Genomic DNA, 14,969 nt, shown 5'->3' with positions numbered 1-14,969 from the left:
ACCCACACTGTCTTTTTGGGAGCCTTTGGGCTGTAGCTTTAATGGAAGATGAACAGTTACCTCCACATTGTCTACAATGAGATAAGGCAGGGCATTTTACCTGCACTCATTTTTTTTTTCCTACAAAATAGCTAACAAGCATCAGTTGACACGAGAGCTGAAAGGACAGCTTTCCTGGAAGGAGCAGCAACCACAATAACACCGGTCTACTCTCTCATCCCTCTCTCACACAGAAATGTGGTGAAGTTGCAGTCCAAGAAGCACTGTCAGGGCACAACATGTGACACTGAGGACAGGCAGAAGCTGATGCCTGTCTCTGGCTGCCAGCTGGAGGCACTAGGTATGTACCCAGAGCAGGATGGTGCCAATAGGCAAAGCTGCCAGTGCTGGCACGTCAAGTCCTACGTCCAAGCTTCAGCAACAGTCACTGCACACTTGGGCATGCTTACAACAAACAGAATGCACTGCTTCTTGGCACTTCTTAGCCTAACAGAATGCTGCCTCACCTTTAGCTTGCTGCCTCCCTGACACTGAGGGAAACCTGAGACCATCCCCAAGTGCCAGGTCTTCCAGGAAGAAGACATCCAGCATCTCCCCTCATTCACACCTGGCACTGTATGTGCTCCTTTCAAGTTAAACTCTGGGGATTTGTGTGAAGGTTGCCAGGAGACACAGTGCTTGTTTTGAGATTCTTACAGAGGGTGGAGCCCAGCTGAGGCAGTTGGTATCTCATTTTCATCCCAGACTTTGCTTTCAGTCCCCACTTCCCCACCTCCCCCCCCACTCTTATGCAAGCTCAGGACTTGGCTCCTGAGCAAGTCCCACTGCAGCACCAAGATGCTGGTTGGTGGAGGCATGGCTAGTGCAGGGCCATGGCAGGACAGGAAGGAGGCAGGCTACAACCTGCAAACTCCCACTCTCTGCCAGCCTCCTCCTTTCTCAGGTGATGGGCAAGCCCCAGGGGGCTGCAGGGCATCAGGATGAGGAAAGTCTTGTACTCCACAACAACCAAGGCTTTGCAGCCATTCCTCCTCCCTGTTCCATAGACATGCAACACATTTCCAAACCTGTCAAACCTCCCCACTTGCAGAGCTCTACTAGACCATTCAGCGCTGTTATTAAATAAAACAGACATGCTTGTTCTCTCACTTCAATTTCTTTGTGCATAAACTGTGAATGACCCTCCCCATAGGAGGTATTCTTTTTCCCTTTTTTTTTTTTTTTAATAGATAGTGACTTCCCTTTAGTTCACATACTGGTTAATGAGGTCAGAGCACAGAGTAACAAACCAGCCATCTAATTGGGATTACTTCCCAGCTTTCTTTGCAGTTTAAAAATCAAATGTCACTGGTACACTTAGGTAGGCAGTGCAAGAGCAAGAACAGTGAATGCTTCTGTCAATAAGGCGAGCTGAAGTCAGGTATAACCAATATAGTCCTTTCAACACTCTCTGTTGTAGCTACTCTAACAGGCATGATAATGCTCTTGTTTTGAGGGAGATGGAATATTTACTCTGGACCTAAGATGGATGCAGAAACAAGTGCATATTACACAGTTTTCCTTAACATGGTATGTCAGGCAACCCAAACAGCAGCAAACTCACAGGACTCCTCCAAGCCTCCCTATTTAGCCCCTCTTTGCAGCTCTGGAATCCAGCACAGGAAAGCTTCAAGGGCAATTAAGTGTTTTTCTTTGTCACAAGAATTTTCATTGCAATCTTGCACAGATAAAAGTGTTCCCATTTCCCTCCTCTTACTTTCTTCATCACTAACATTTTTCGTAGCAGTAAGAATCCACATTCTAACACAAACTTTCTCCAGGGCTCAGCTAACAGTTGTGGTCTCTCTGATATGCACTGAGCAGGCAGTGCTTGGACCTGCCCCACCACACCCCCAACACTGTTGTCAGTTAAGCTTTGTAATTGACACAGCTTTGGTTCTACTGAGGGGTCAAAGATATATCCTTCTGCAAAACTGCTTTGTGAACATTTCTTCCACTACAGCCCCACTGTGCTCTTCCCAAGAACCAGGGTTATGTAGCTCTTGGAACAGAGTGAACACAAAGGGGAGCATTACCTGCTAACAGCATGCTTCCTCCCACTGAAGGTGTTAGAAGAGAAAGCACAGATTACTGCTCTACATTTAGGGGGTTCTAACACCACACTGGGATGTAAGCAGCATGGACATACGCTGCACTGAGCATAGCCACATGCTGCAACCCCTTGCTGGCACCTAGCAGAAAGGAGGAAGCAGGCAAACATGGATGAGCACAGACTCACCCAGACAGAATGGGAGCAGAGCTGACGTGCAAAAGAAACACTCCGGGAGAAAAGGCACATACTGCATAACTGTCGCATGGCTGTGGAAAGACATATGATAAGCAGGCATGTTGATACCTGGTGGCTGACGGGAGGATGCCACCAGAACTACTGCTGCTGCCAAAACCCTGAATAGTAACTATGGGACAGTGTCACATTTCACCTTTGTCTGTCCTGGGGCTGTAACAGCTAGCTTTCTGATGCATAGGACAGAATAATGATCCACTGCCTGGTAGTAACCTGAAGGCTGGATTAGCATATGGCACTCTGGAGAACTACCCTTTCCCTGCAGTGGGTAATTACAATTGAGAAACTGTATTCATGTTTCATCATTCTGAGGGATCTGCTGTTAATGGAGGAGAGGGAAGGAAGGGGTTGGCTTCTTTTTGGACACTTTCAGAACACTGAAATCTTGTGTTATGTTGTTCACATTTGGCACAGAAAACAAAAACATTCCACTGGGTTGTAATGGCCCAACTCAAACCCAACTGCAGTCACAGCTCTTCAATTGAAATTGTTTTTAACAATCTAAATGAAGGGGATTTTCTTATCTTTCCCTCTGGGTCCACAAGCACAATTGTGCCAACTGGAAGATCTCCCCAGATGGCGTGTACAAGCACAGCATGCTCAAAGAAAAAAAAATAAAAATGCACTAACAACAGTCCAGATTTCTAAGAGGCAGGGAGAGGAAAGCAGCATAGCCCTTACAAGATGACTATATTATTCTGAAAAGGACTAAAGCTGCCTCTGGAATGGCTAATGAAGCTGAAATATGCTTGAAATTACAAGTGATCATTTTAGGATAGGCTTCTATAATCTTTACAATATTGAAGATTCTCCTTTAGAAATAAACAGAAGGCTCGAATTCTTCAAAAGTCTGGGTGAAATAAAATTGAAGGAGCCAGCACCAGCAGAACTGCATTTATATTCTTGTTACCCAGCAGTTCAAGTAGTGTCAAGTAGAGGGACTGTAGTGTCCCTCTACCTATTCAAGCTGCACATGGGACGGGGTCCAACAGTATTATCATTTACTGCTAACAAAAATGAGTGAACAACTGTACCTGCACAGAGCTGCAGTGCTTTGCACAAACCACATCTGTACAAAGAGGTAACAAATTATCTGTAATGTGAATTTTGCAGCTGACCAGTACTGTGGCGTCCAAGCAAAGTAATCAGTTAGTTAAGAAAAATATGCCCTGAAGTAAGGCAGTAATGCTTGTCACCTTAGGATTTCACTGTTCCACGTAGCCTCCAACTCTAACCTGGCCACGTTGTTCATAAGTCTTGAATTTTACCGTGGTCATCAGTGGTTTACTAGATCTTCCTCTCACAATTCATTCCAGTACTACACTGTCCAAAACCTTTCACTTAATACAGGAAAGAAAGAAAGCAAGGCAGCATCTTCATCATGCCTTGTAGCATTATGCAATATCTATCTTAAATGTTATTCTTTCATTGTGGGTTTTATGCAGCCTAGGGTGAAGGGAAATTCTTCTCAGTTGATAGATTACCACACAACATAATAAATTATCTATAGAACGATGGAAAATGATGACTAAAACATTCCAAGAGACTCCACATGTGCACGTCTGGAAACCACTTGTCTACCGGAATTGGAAAGAGGTGTTTGGGAGCAAACCAACAACCACTTCTGGAAAAATAAAACAAAGTCCTCGCTCTTCAGCTTCCAGTGGGAGTTACCGCTCAATTACGTGAGACAGCTCCACACGTGCTGAGCAGACTCCTGGAAGGATTAAAACTGATTCACTCATTTCCTGCTGTGCTCCTCCCCTTCCTCCGTTGCTGTGACACAGACTGTTGTCACTGCCTGTTGGTGCAAGACCTGGCATTTACTTCCCTAGATCCATATGGAGAGGGTGCCAGGAGAGTTATGACTTAGAAGGGCTGACTGAATTCAAGAGGTTTCCACTCAGTACTGTGAATACGCTGAGGATGAGTGCAGGAACAGAGATGAAATGAGAACGAGTGACTGGGGCTCAATACCACTGCCACACAGGCTGGCACATGAGAGAGCTCCAGCAGCATCCAACATGAATGGGACAGTTGCAGTAAAATAAAATTTGAGTTGGCCATGTAGTTTTCCCATTTTGAACCCATCATAACAATAGTCATTTCTGAATATTAGCTGTCTTGTTTCAAAAAACTCAAGGCAATAAGACTGAAGGAGAAGATCTTGTGGCAAATACCAGCATGAGAAGAAACAAGGTCTTCGTTTAAGTTTGATCATATGACTCCTTTATCATCCTCCCTTCCGATGTGCAAACAAGGATGTTACAGTATTAAATGTTTGCAGTATAAGGGAGTGTCCAACTCACTTGTTCAGCAGATGTACTGCACATGCACAGAGGGCTGTGTCTGTACTGGCAACAGCCAATTCTGAGAGAAACCCGAAGATATTCAGTTTACTGTCTCAGTGGAGTCTGTGGATTAAACCCACGCCTGATTTTAGATCTGTAGCATGTAAAAAGTCATCCCCAAGAGCTGAAGGTTGAGTCTCAACAACTCATTCCAGGTATCAAATCTGTATCAAATACAGATTTCCCCAGTGAGGAGGACTAACATGAAAAATCCCTGACTTTTATCAGAATAGCTGGGAATTGATAATCAGGGCTGGATAGAGGCCTAAGCTGATGAGAACATAAGAGCCTAAATGTTTAAAAGACACTGTACACGGAACAGTGCAAAGCACTACTTTTCTGCATGAACAGAGGAAAAGCATGGGCTGTTCTCCGCAACAGGCAGGTACCTCACGTGAGGACAAGGTTCTCAACCAGCTCACAGGATCAATTGCAGGCCACGGAAAGACGAACAAAGAGAAGTGAAATAAATCAGCCCCACCAGCCTACAAGGCTTAAAAAATAACAAAAACCACACCCACATTCATCTCCCCTTCACCTAAAAAAATTAAAACACAGATAAGCTGATTCAAGCTATCTCAGCAGCTGGTGTGGAATTTAAATGGTAGACATTTTTCCTCTTCAAGAATTTCTCTTTTTTTTTTTTTCTCTCCCCTCTTTTAATGTTAGTCATCAGTAACCTCAGAGGATTTTCTGAGCTTTGTTTCCATTCTTGTTTCTAGGAAACAGAACCTCAACTAGCTACTGGGAAGAGAGAAAAAAAAGAAAGAAAGGTGAAATAAACCAAAATGAAAGAAGAACAAGGAATTGGAAAAAAAAACTGGATTAAAGAAAAAAAGACAGACAAAGCACGCTATAAGAAATAACAGATTTCTGCTTGTTCCTCCAAGAAGGATGACTTTGCCACTGCATAACACTAACAGAGATCAAATCAGGCAGTGCTGGGTTTATATTGCTTGTCAGCAGAACAGGCAAGCATGGATGGCAGATATAAGACTTTTGGAGAAGGAGGGGGTAGTTTTCTCTCCTATGTTGTCTTGTCTCCCAAGACAACAGCCTTATATGAAAGCAGTGGCCTAAAATATCTAGAGCACTCTGTGCTTTGGCCTTCTTGGCAGACATGAAGAAAAAAAAGCCTCCTTCAACACAAGCATCACTTTAAAACAATACCAGCACAGCAAAGCAGCCACTGGAGAAGTGATAGCCTCATTAGAGTCGAAGAAAAAGAATAAAAAGTTCAAAAGCCAGTGAGAAGGAAACAAAACAATAATGCAGCATTCAGCCCATAGGCACCATTATGGAGTTGGAATGAGCTTGTGTTGTATTGCTTCTTTCAGAACAATCAGAATCACCAGAAAAGAGAAAATCCAGAAAAGCAATAATTTAATAAACAATACTATAAATAACAATAATAACAATACAATAAAGTAATACTTTGGACAAAAATAAGAGATCAGAGTAAGATTCTGCTCAAAGAAAGCCTAAACTTCTAAGGCACAAGTCCTCATTCAAACAAACATTCATGTGCCTGGTTTGGATGAAGTCAGGATGCCTGTGGCAACTGTTTTGATCTCAGCCAAATTAATCTAGGTGTGTTGCAAATGTTCTTAGGAAAACAGAGTTGTTACGTAAGTTAGCTTTCAGGGGTACAACAAACTGGAGAAGCAGAACTTCTGCATGTCAGGATTGCAAAACTTCAGTAGATGAGTAGAGAGCTGAGGAAATCACTAGAGTACCTTGAGCACCACTGAAGGATGACCAAGTTGCATGGACAGGTCGTGAACTTTACCCAGTCTGCAAAAATCAGCCACATGTAAGAAGCTTCCCTGTCCAGTAAATTCAAATAGGAACAAAAATAAATACAGTCAACGAACTAGTAATGCCAGGATTCTTGCAAATTATCCATGTGAGATAAATCCACTAGAAATAAGAATAGGAGGGAAAGATAAATACTAACAAACTGAATTTGCATCACCTTATAATAAGGTCTGCACGCATACCTCCCTCATGTTTTGACTTCTTTAAAAATGCTATATTAAACCAGTACAAAAGGATAGTTTTGTGTGCAGCAAATCATACGGGCATCACAAGACAGGATAGCTATGGCACATATGCAGCAAGTCACCTAGGTCATTACACTGTTACAAAATATCTGGCATATTGCCTGGGCCATGAGATGATACCACCACCAAATGTGAACAAGAATTCCTCTGCGAAGTCCTAAGGAACCACTTAGGCTTTTAATTATCTAAAGGAATCCCCAGGTGCCCTCATACGTGATTACATGCATGCTTGGCATGTACCAGCTCATCAGAGGAGGTTAATAAAACTCACCTATCTTTAACTATCCAAGAGTCCTAAACATTTCAGCTTAGTGGACTTGTTTTCTTCTCTCCCTCTCCTCCTCCTCCTCAAGTGCAAATATATTCGGTGTCAGAAAAGATGCAGAAGAAGAGGTGACACACTCTGTAATCTATCTGCCTGTCTCTGAAGAGTTCAAGCATAAAGGATGCTGTCAAGTGCACATGCAAATCACAGACTTTCATTTAACAAAAATTTAAAAGTTTTAAGATAAGAGGAAAAAAAACTCACGCACCATGATAAGAGAACGGCCTTGTAAGACTCAGCTAGAGTCTCAACACACTGCAGAAACCCAAGGAGTCAAACTCTGATTTGATCACCTGCATTTACCTTCACGACTCTCTCAGAAGTCCACATGAGGTTCCCTTGGAAGCCCTTTTGCTTTAATATTGATACAGCTCAAATGATGACATGGCTCTGAACTACAGCTAATGAATGCTAACAAGAAATAGAAATATTGCTGCCAAACGTTCCTGATAGAATTGGGAATATACTGGGGAGAAGAGAATAGAGCAGACAGGATAACCTATGGGCACTGCAACTCGGAAGTTCCTCTGACCAAATGCAGCTTAGACTGCATCCTCACCTTCTTTGGATCTTGAAAGGCCTAGGCATAGCAATCAAAATGGCCTCTTCATAGATAGGACTGATGTCACTGCAAGGGAACTTGTCTTTGAAAGGTCACGGGGACTGGGAGAAATTCCTGAATAATGCAAGGAAAATGTCATTTCCATCTGCAAGTAGCGCAAATAAGATGTCAGGAACTACAGGTTGGTCAGCCTCATCTCAATCTCTAAGAATGTGACAGAGCAACTAATCTTGGAAACAAATCCCAAGGAAACATGAAAAACAAGAAGATGATAAAGTAGTTAATATAGATTTATGAAGGGGAAATCATGCTTAACTAACATAACCTTCCACAATGAGGTGACTAACTTGGCATATAAGTGGGGAGCGGAGGATGTTGTTTACCTTGACTTTAGTAAGGCCTTTGGCGTTGTCTCTCATAGCATTATTACAGACAAGTTGACAAAGTACAGGTTAGGTAAGTGCACGGCAAAGTAGACTGAAAACTGGGTGAATGTCCAGGCCCAGAGGGTTGTGATCAGTAGCACCAAGTCTGGTTGGAGACAAGTGAGTAGTGATACACCCCAAGAGTTGATAAAGAGGCTGTTACTGTTTTATCTCCATATTAATGAGCTGGACAACAAGGAAGAGTGCACTCTGCAAGTTCACAGATGATACAAAACCAGGAGGAGTGGCTGACAGCAGTGCACTGTTCTGTCATTCTAAGCAACCTGGACAAGCTGGAGAATTGGGCCAGTGGGAACATAATGAAGATCAACAAATGGAAATGCCAAGTCCTGCACCAAGAGAAGAATAATCCCATTGAACCAGTACATGACGGAGATTTATTGGCTGCAAAACAGTCCTAAGGACAACTACAGGGTCTTGGTGAACAATCAGACCATAAGCCAGCACCGTACCCTTGCGATGAAGAAGGCCAATATTCTTCTGGGATGCACTAGGAATAACAATGCAAACAATTCAAGGGAGGAGATCCTTCCCCCCTGCTCAGCTCTGGTCAGTCCAAAGCTCAGTAATATGACCAGTCCTGCACTCTCCAATATAAGAAAAATATAGACTTACTGGAACAAGGTCCAGTATAGATCCACAAAGGTAACTGAGAAGTTGGAGCATCTTTTATATGAGGACTTTATATGAGGATTATATAAGGAGGTCTGGAGAATACTCGAGAGAATTTTATCAATCTGTATGAACACTACATGGAAGGGAAGGAAGACTCCCGCCAGACTCAGTAGTGCCCAGTGAAGGAACAAGAGACAATGGACAGAAACGAAAACAGATTAAATTTTATTTGAACAAGAACAGAAAATAAATCCACTGCATAAGTAACCAAACATTGGTAACATGCTGCCCAGAAAGGCTGTGGTGGAGATATTCAAAAGCAGCCTGGACATGGTGCTGGACAGTCTGCTCTAGCTGACCCTGCTTCAGGAAGTCACTTCACAATGATGCTGTGATTCTGTGAACCAGGATATCGGTGAGAAAGGGCAAAAATTTCTAGCCAGCTTTATTGATCCCATGTCTTATTTGGATAAGGAACAAGTTATAAACTGCAGGGCATGTACAACAAGGGTTTGTCAACTCACTCAAAGCAGCATTTGCTCCATTAGGTACTCACAGGCTTGAGCATCCATCCCATTGAGTTATGAGCAAGGTCAGCAAGCTACAGAGCATAGTAAAAAAAGCCCACAATGTATTTAACACCTAGCTTAGAGCAAGAGGGGGGAATGGGATTCCATAAAAAGGATACCATTAAAACTTGGCAGATAAGATGCAGTTCTTCTCCTTTGCTAATTACACTAGCAGCGCTGATGCTCATAATTGACTTCTATGTTAAGAGACTAAGGAATGGTGAATTCTACCTACATAAGACCGCACTGGAAACACTCTGGACCTTATATTGTCATCCCAGTCTTTGTTAATCTCAGCTTTAAAGAATACGGTTAGTGACTCACCCAGCTGGATAAGCAACGAGGCCAGTTCTGGGGTCGCAGGCTAATCCTCTGCCTCCTGACACAGTTATCCCCAGCACCTTCTCCAAAGTCACCTAGAGCATGTGAAAAAGAAAAGAAGTAGTATCGTGAGATATGACTACAATTCAAATGGACCTATATGCAGACACTAACAGTCTGGCACTGAGACAAATCATATCCTAGAAATTCACTGACAAGCACCCAGGCACAGAGTAAGGTTAAACAAGTTCTATTTTCAACATAGGCACAGTAAAATACTGCTGGGATACAGTTAGTGATCTACTGATTATTTCTCTGTGCCAAAGCACTGCCACGTATTGTAAAGGACAGCAAGCAATAACCAGTATGGAGCGAGAAGCTGGGATGCACATTCACTGCCCTGTGATTCCCACCTTCCTACCATAAGCAGCAAAATACTTTCTCTACAGTTCTTTCCCTGGAAACCTTTTCCAGGTTGACCCATTCTCTTTATCTTCTCCACCCACTGGTAGGTAGTGCAGTGTGGTCCCAACTCCATATTCCTAGGTACTGAATAGCCATTTTTTCCACACAGTGCTTAAAGTGGAAACCACATCCAGTGGACCAGCACATACCTTCCCACGAATCTCAAGAGACAGAGCAGCTCATATTATTGGGTTAAAAAACTTACGTTCCAATGACCTATTCAACAGACGATAATTCAAAATACTTGCTTTGCCTCCACACAAAGATCTCAACTATTTTAGGAAATAAAAGACAACTGGGTAGAGCTACTTGAAAGATACAGAAATTCATAACCAGACCTCTGATACAAGCAGCCAGGATAAGCAAATACAAAAGCTGCTGGACAAGGGAGAATAAGACTTTTCAGGGAGCACACTCTGGGAGAGGAAGCATCAGAATTCAGCAGTTTCCCAAAACAAAAGATTGAAGTGGGATTATACTGCACAAAATCTGGAATATGTGGCATGAAAGGACTCAACGTCTGAACATAAACCAGCTTTTTTTGTCTTGGGATTCTTCTGACAGACACAAAATTAGTCTTTTGCATTTGCACAGCTAATTTTATTTATTTTATATTTTATGCATACATTCCTCTGTAGGACTGCTGTCCCTGCCAAATTCATGGATTTTACTGGGTCACAGTCTTCTGTTTTCGATTATCATCATCTAAATTGCATTTAGTTAAAGCCTTAAGGCATGGACACTGCATAAGAAGGCACCATTGTAAAATTACCACTATCATTAATGGCTGCCCTGAAGACCAACATCTTGTATTTATATCCACGTGCAGTATAAAAGGTAAGGGTGGGGCAGGCTTCCCCACACTACCCTGGCAACACAGCTTATCAAACTAAGAATTCAGCTGTAGGGTGAAGAAATGAGTCTCATGGCTCAGGTCACTGGAGAAGGTAACAAAAGTAAGCCCACTTAGGGAGCTAGGTGGCTGCCTTGCCTCAACAGGTAAAGCAGGGCCACGGTGCCAGGAGCTCACTTAAAGCAGGCCATCCATGCCTCAGTGTTTTCCAGTTTGGACTGGCTTCAAACCCATGATACCAAAAATGGAAGACATTATACCCCACTCTCTGGAGAACTCAGTGTATTTTTCCCTTTAATAATAATATATCCCAGATACCATGAGACAGAGTGAGAGAACACCAACTGTCTCCCTTCCTCATAAAATAAGTATCTCTGGAATCATGACTTTTGTAAAATTCATCAGGGTTTACGTTTAGTGTAAGAACATACAATTAAAAATGCATTTACCAATTCACCAGTACAGCAAGGAAATAATTTAATGTTCCTTAAAAAAGTGAGGGAGGACTACAGGAGGCTGGGAGGATGCCTGCTCTTCCAGGTTTGTTACAATACTTCAACATAGGTTTAGCTTCACAAATGCACAGAAAGAAAAATTTGCTGAGATTCAAGCTCATACCATCAGTCCCCAACCCATAACACAAAGAGAGGTTTAAATTCCCATAGAAACTGCATACTTGACAGCAAAAGAGGAAATGGAAGAGACATGTGCCATTCAAGTATTCCAATCTAGATACTTGATGCTGTCAGCAAACATCAAATTTAGCAATGCTATGCTCACACTGCTCAGCACAGGCTTTAGCTCAGGCTGGCTATAATCACAACTGTCCTAAAAGGCACTGCTCGACCTTGGCTACGCAGCTAATAGCATTCAGCAGCAGTTCAGCAACCTACTTTCACCAACAGGTATGTTTTTCTCCCACAAGGACACAAGTTATCCCTGCAGTGCCATGTTACACTGCCGTTGAGCTGATCCCGCAGCCACCTGCTCCTGAGACTCCACCATTCCTTCCTCCCTTATCCCAACCAACTCTCTCCCTTCCTGGCACTTCCCTTGCACGAGCACTGACATGACAACTGCCTCCCCAGCAAGCCAAACAAGCAAAAAAAAAATGTTTTATGGGTTTTGTTCTCTGTTTGCCAGCCTGGGAAAGCCACAGGGAGCTCAAAAACTGGGAAAAGAAGAACTGGCCCCTTTTACTGGCTACTAGATCTGTCTAACTGTACCACCAAAATCCCTTCTGTATATGGCATTATGGAAAAAAAAAAAATCCACTTCCTCCTAGTTTTGAGGAGTGTGAGAAACTGACCAAGAGCACTAACTTATTCATCTTGGCACTATCACCCCATCACGCTTTCTCCAGCTTCCTCCTGCTCTAGAATCTGCAGGAGCCCCAGGCTGCTCAGCCAACAAACTGTACTTGTAGTTCTAAGAGGTGGAAAGTCTACCTTTCTCACAAGGCCAGCATTCAGCTTAGCACGAAAGGTATCGCTCAGTCTTCAGGTCCAATTTTCAGCCACCAGTGAACATCATCTGGCCTCCAAAAGTCCCTTAGTCCTATTAGAAAAAGACAACTACCACCAAGATCATACTGCAGATGTTGCTGGATCTCTTGCCACAGAAATGGATACTTGTATCGAGAGATCCGCAATTAACTTTCTGAAAAAGATTCTCCCTCTTTTGCTCCCAGGCTTAGCTTTAAAACTCGCTTTGTGTAAAAAATCTGAAAGACAATTCTATGAGTCTCATTCAAATGGAGGTTTTTACAACACCTCAGCATGTGTAGTAATAATCCCTAGGTGTTAAAAACAACTTGTCTCTAAAAGGAGGATAAACACATTTAAAATTGGGCCTTGTGAAACTTGTGAGCTCCATTCCCACCTCCCTGCCCAGAAGGCACCACCACTTTATCTCCACAATCAACCTTGAGCCTAGGTGACATAAGGGCTCAAGAGAGTCAATCACTTGTCACAAAACGTGACAGAAGAATAAACAAACTTGGGGGAGGGGGGGGGAAAGCAGCAATGCAGTGGAAACTGAATACCTCTCAACTTGCCAGATAAAATGAAAGATTAGTATAGTTAATTAGGGCAGGTGCACACTATCATTTATTTCCAAATCTCACATAAAGATCTGCTATCAAAGAGCAAATAAATCAAGACCGGTCTGACATTATGCCACTTCTGAAGATCTGGCAAAATGAGGTAGGAATTCATGCAGCAAACTCAGTTTCCCAGTTCCACACAGACACTGCCATTCATATAAGTCATCCAGGTAGTACTTCAGCATATTCCAGTCACAAAAAAATTCCCTGATCTCTTTCCAACTCTGATCTGAGCTAACCACAGCACTGGAGAGTGCCAGTGCAGACCTGGAAAACCGGTGGGTTTGTTACCAATAATAGCTCCCACACTGGGCCAAATTGCTTCCCACAATCATCAGATGTGTCCTTGCTTGTTCAGGTCATCACATCCAATAAATGAGCCACCTCACCTCCCTCACCCAAGCCAGGAAACAATTGCAAGACAAAACCTGTAATTCTGTGCCCCTAAATTAAAGGCTCAGAAAAGAGGCTGGCTATCCACATTTGTTACTTCATCCTGAGGATTCCATTAATAGCATTTGGCATTTTCAGTCACAGTTCTCCATGCGATTTGCAAGTGCTATCAAATGGAATCACATGCAATATGCTTCTAGAGTTCATTTTGCATTGTAATTACCTGTTAACCACTTCATCTCCATTTCTTTTTTTTTTTCTTCTCAAATTTGGAGGTTCAAGGCACATTTGTACTCAACAAAAATAGAAAAGAGAACTTCAGGTATGAACAGTTGTCTTGCAACTCCTGATACCCATTCATTTTACGCACAAATCTAAATTTAGCTGCTCAGAGTTGCACAGATGGGTTTCAGTGCCTAAGTAGGTCACCCTATACCTTCCAATTCAGAACCCAAGATCATTAGGAAGCTCTCACAGCCCCTCTACCTGGTAAGATCAGCAGAGTCTTGAACTGCAATTACCAAAAGATATTCAATACAGCCAGGCCTTGCAGTAGAGGGGAAGAAACCTTGCTGAAGTGCAATCCTCACTGGAACTTAAAGGGCAGGTCTGAGTTGCTTCCTCAGGCATGGTTCCCCCAAAGTCAAGGGAGAGCCCACACTGTGTGACAAAACCATACCACCTTTGCTTTCCTGCTGGCATTTGGATAATCCTTTCTGAAAGACTGGTCTAAATTAGCCCCTGAAAGCTTTGCCTGTCTTTTCAGGAAACAAGGTATTTGCCCAGCAGCTCCTGGCTCTCAGAGTATGAGCTTCTTACTAGTTCCAGTTCTTTCTGCCGCTTTGGGGAAGTTGAAAGACAAACCACGAGCAATTGTTTCCACGTGTCAAAAGGACAACACAGAAATCCTTTAAGGATCAGCTCAACATCTCCCATCCTGCTCTTTAGCTCCTAGTAAACACTCTCCTCTTCCCTACAGTTTGCATCCCTCTGGGACCATCTACATGTTCACATCTGGCCAGTGCACCTAGGCCAGATGGTACTAGAGAGTAGTAGCAGGTCTAAAGTCACTCTTGGAAAAATGCCCATTGAGCACAGTAATAATTTCCACAAAAAATGGATGCCAAAGAAGGCAAACCAGCCAGTGACACTGCTGCCTGATCTACAGCTCATAAGCTCTCCCCTCGATGCTGTTTTGCTCCTGTTGACAGCTTGCCACCACTCTTCTATCCCTGCTTGCCCGCCAGCAGAGTTCCACAGCCCTGAGTCACCTTAAAGGAAGGTATGAAAATTAACTTTTCAATACCAGGTATCCCTCAGTGTTTCACCTGTAGGCTGTATGATGCTGTTATCCCATCTCTCTCCCAGGCCAGAAGCAAAAGACTGAGTAGCCCAGTAGTTTTTCAGCCCCTCTTCCACACAGTCATACGCTCTCAGTAAATTTGAGAGGGTTTTTTTTGACTCAGTCACTTTACTTCCCGCCTTCTAATACTACCCACGTTCTCTTCTGGGCACAAAAAAATAATCATTCTTTACAAATAGAATTTATTTAAATACA

General features: G+C 43.0%; 1 protein-coding gene across 2 annotated transcripts in view; it reads right to left on the bottom strand.

Annotated features, from left to right (window-relative positions):
* The window catches only part of MAPKBP1 (mitogen-activated protein kinase binding protein 1), a 90,660-nt gene that overhangs the window by 53,975 nt on the left and 21,716 nt on the right, over positions 1 to 14,969 (bottom strand). For both annotated transcript variants that reach the window (XM_003206484.4, XM_010711306.3), the window contains exon 2: positions 9,600 to 9,691. In XM_003206484.4, coding sequence (XP_003206532.1) covers positions 9,600 to 9,691 — 92 coding nt within the window. The remainder of the gene's footprint in view (positions 1 to 9,599; positions 9,692 to 14,969) is intronic.

Source organism: Meleagris gallopavo, chromosome 5, assembly GCF_000146605.3.
Source record: "Meleagris gallopavo isolate NT-WF06-2002-E0010 breed Aviagen turkey brand Nicholas breeding stock chromosome 5, Turkey_5.1, whole genome shotgun sequence".
Lineage (NCBI taxonomy): Eukaryota > Metazoa > Chordata > Aves > Galliformes > Phasianidae > Meleagris > Meleagris gallopavo.
This window is presented reverse-complemented; position numbering and strand designations above follow the sequence as displayed.